Below are 3037 nucleotides of genomic sequence, written 5' to 3'. Positions count from 1 at the left end.
AGCTAGAATGCTTGCGAAAATTTCCTTGAACTTCCGATGGGTCTGCGAAATTTCGGCGAACACACTTCACGAATTCCAATAAAGTCAAAGGGCCAACTTTAAACATTAATAGAAAAGCCCCTATACATATTAGAATCACCAAATGTGCAAGGTTTCCATCATGAAGGCGATTAGTAGTGCTGGGCCCTTTCAAGGCTCGCTTGAGGACGGGCCTTGCTACCACACTGGGTGATCTAGGTAGAACTAAAGTCATGCAGCACACCTAACACATATTGTATGGATGCCGCCATCTTCCTTCTCTTTATTTCCTTCATGCAGCCATTTCTGCAGTTCTCCATCACTTTTTTTTCAGATTCACTCTACAATCTTCTAATATAAACCCATCTCATCCACTTAGAATGCAGGAATGTTAGGCTGTGATTCTGCTTTCTCTTCAGTTTATTTTGATGTGCAGTTGTAATTGGATTACTAGAATAAGCAGTGAATATTTGTCCCGCTCAGGATAATTGCAGGATGTTTTCTACATTCTTTCCAGACAGACAGTGTGCACATCGTGACCTGGCTCTTCACTGTGCATTGAGGGATTATTCTTATTGCAATGAAAACACCTTCCGACGGCAAGCTGTAACTGGAACCTCTCCCAGACGTGTGCATGCACCATTCCTATTCACTAAGGATTAGGATAGAAAATTGAAAAGTAATACTTGTGATCTATGATTCAGGTCCAGCTGATTGCCCCAAGGAACTCCCCTGTTAAGAGGCGGTGGCCTTCCTAATATTAGTCCCACTGGTTTTATTTCTTCACGGTGAAGCTTGCAGCATTGGTGGGACAGATAGTCAGAGAGGGTTCATTTCTGCTACTTGTATAGAGCTCCTCTGATTCAGGTTTTGTTAACTTTGCCCCGGAGAAGCACAAAATAATTGCTGTTTACCCAGGTGAATGGCTGCAATCCAGCGGAAGAAGCCAGAACAAACTGTAGGAGAATTATGGTGTTTATTGGGATTTGCATTTGTTCTTACTTTCAAGAACCAATGGTAAATGCGTGTGGAACTGGAATGGATGATTGGTAAAGGACAATGTCGGTCTGAGGGACTGGCATATATAATAGAGCAGAAGGTGTTATAACATGCATGGTTCTAGCAAATCATAACTTGAAGAGAAAAGGTTGGTTAGCTTTCGGGAATATCTAATTGAAGTTCAACTTTAAAGCAAATCAGTGGGCATTTCTGGGGCATTATAGCCTTTAGCTCTCCATGCGAACGTATAGTCAATTCTAAAAGGAACGTGTACTGGTGCTTGCTTGTAAGAACACCATATCTCTCCTCCTAGGGTGGCTTAGACAATGGAAACAAAATGGGGTTTGGATTTTTTGCCGAAAGTGTGCAAAGTGATATGTTGTTGTGTTTGACTCAATGGTGCTAACCCAATACACACTGTGTAAGTTTAACGTCCAGGGGTGAGGTAGCTGCCACAGACATAACAACTTCCTTATATAAGGGAGTTTATTGGCTGAATAGAAGTGTCCTTGATGATAAATATTGGCTCCTTTAGACTTATCAATAGGATGCATGGTGTGCCTATCTGTAGCCGGAGAAAACTGGAATGTTCTTATTTCATCTGCATTTATTTTGTGCTTATAGGGGGAATCCAGAAACAATGTGGATACCTGTGGGCCTTTTGTGCTTCCTGGCCTCTCTGGCAAGCTCCCGCAATGTCCCCAGCTTTGCTCCACTCTCCAAGGAGATGGTCAACTACATCAACAAGATGAACACCACATGGAAGGTGAGTAGAATAGCACCGGAGTGCCCAAATGGTAAAATACAAGCTGTAGAATGTAAAATAACAAACTGCAAGAAAGGTAAGACGAGACTTCCCAGAAGAGAAGATTCATATAGTCTGGCATTGAAGTCCTATGAGTTCCTTTTGCCCATCCCATGGGCACATGACTGGTGAATGTGGTAATGTAGCTCTGGGGTAAATAACGTGACCTTGCTGAGTCACAATGTGCTCATAGGATAGGCGTAATGGTGTGTTTGCCAAAAATGCAGTGTTGTAATTATAATAAAGATGAGCTGAGCTTATGTTTAGACAACTGAAGTGTAATTTGTCAGGCAAGAAATATGGCTGCAGTGCCAAGGATGTGTTGGGAGCTCCAATAGGGACAGATAATCTTGGTTATTTTTGTCCAACCTGGAATAAGTATGTAGGTCCAGTGTCCAACACGTTTTCCCATTTGGGATTCCTGCAACCATAATGATGAAGCCAAAGCGAGCCATAGTTTATGCCATATTAACATAGATGTTTGAGGGTTCTACTTTACTGGAAAGTGAGCGCTTCCCTTCCATCCTCACCGGGCTGCCAATATTGAGAGCTGCCTGATTTTACAAGTATGATGCATCCAGCTTTACAAACATTTTTGACAGCAGACTCAATTACTCTTACCAAAATTGTTAGCTGTGGGTATGTGGAAGAAGCCTTTTAATACTATTTGGCTATTAGTGTCACCCTATAGACCTAGGGTGATGGTTGTAGGCCCACCAATTGTCATCCTGTCTTGTTTAAACAGGAAAATGTTTTAATCTTTGATCTTTTGACTCTACAAAAATTCCAGACCCCATTATGATTGTGGCCTGACCTTGACTTATTCATCAAAATCTTTCTGAACTTCCTGGTCATGGCCTGGTGACTTGCATATTCAATACCACATGCAATGCAGCAGACCAAAATATTGATTTGTTGCTTCTCCAGCTGGGCTAGGAACTATCTCCCAAACACATTTAAAAAAAAAATGGAGTGATCCACTCTTCAGTGGATCACTCCATTCGTTTCCATTCGCTATTGCCACGTAACGTACATACATGTCTCCTAAATCCCCTGAGAAAGCCTTAATGGCGAAATGTGTCGGTGGATGAGACTATTACTCTGTGACCTATCATCAGAATCTCATGTGAAAGTGTTAACACAAGTTCAGTGTCATATCTATAATAGCACAGCAATTTTTATGTATAGCTGAAGTAACAGCTTAGTAGAACTTTA

At 41.6% G+C, this 3037-nt stretch overlaps 1 protein-coding gene across 1 annotated transcript in view; it reads left to right on the top strand.

Annotated features, from left to right (window-relative positions):
• Window positions 1-3037, top strand: part of CTSB (cathepsin B) — a 15254-nt gene that overhangs the window by 3267 nt on the left and 8950 nt on the right. The window contains exon 2 of the mRNA XM_072407359.1: window positions 1642-1783. Coding sequence (XP_072263460.1) covers window positions 1658-1783 — 126 coding nt within the window. The 5' untranslated portion in view covers window positions 1642-1657. The remainder of the gene's footprint in view (window positions 1-1641; window positions 1784-3037) is intronic.

The sequence above is a fragment of the Pyxicephalus adspersus genome, chromosome 4, assembly GCF_032062135.1.
Source record: "Pyxicephalus adspersus chromosome 4, UCB_Pads_2.0, whole genome shotgun sequence".
Taxonomy (NCBI): domain Eukaryota; kingdom Metazoa; phylum Chordata; class Amphibia; order Anura; family Pyxicephalidae; genus Pyxicephalus; species Pyxicephalus adspersus.
Note: the sequence above shows the minus strand (reverse complement) of the source record. Positions and strands in the feature narration are given on the sequence as shown.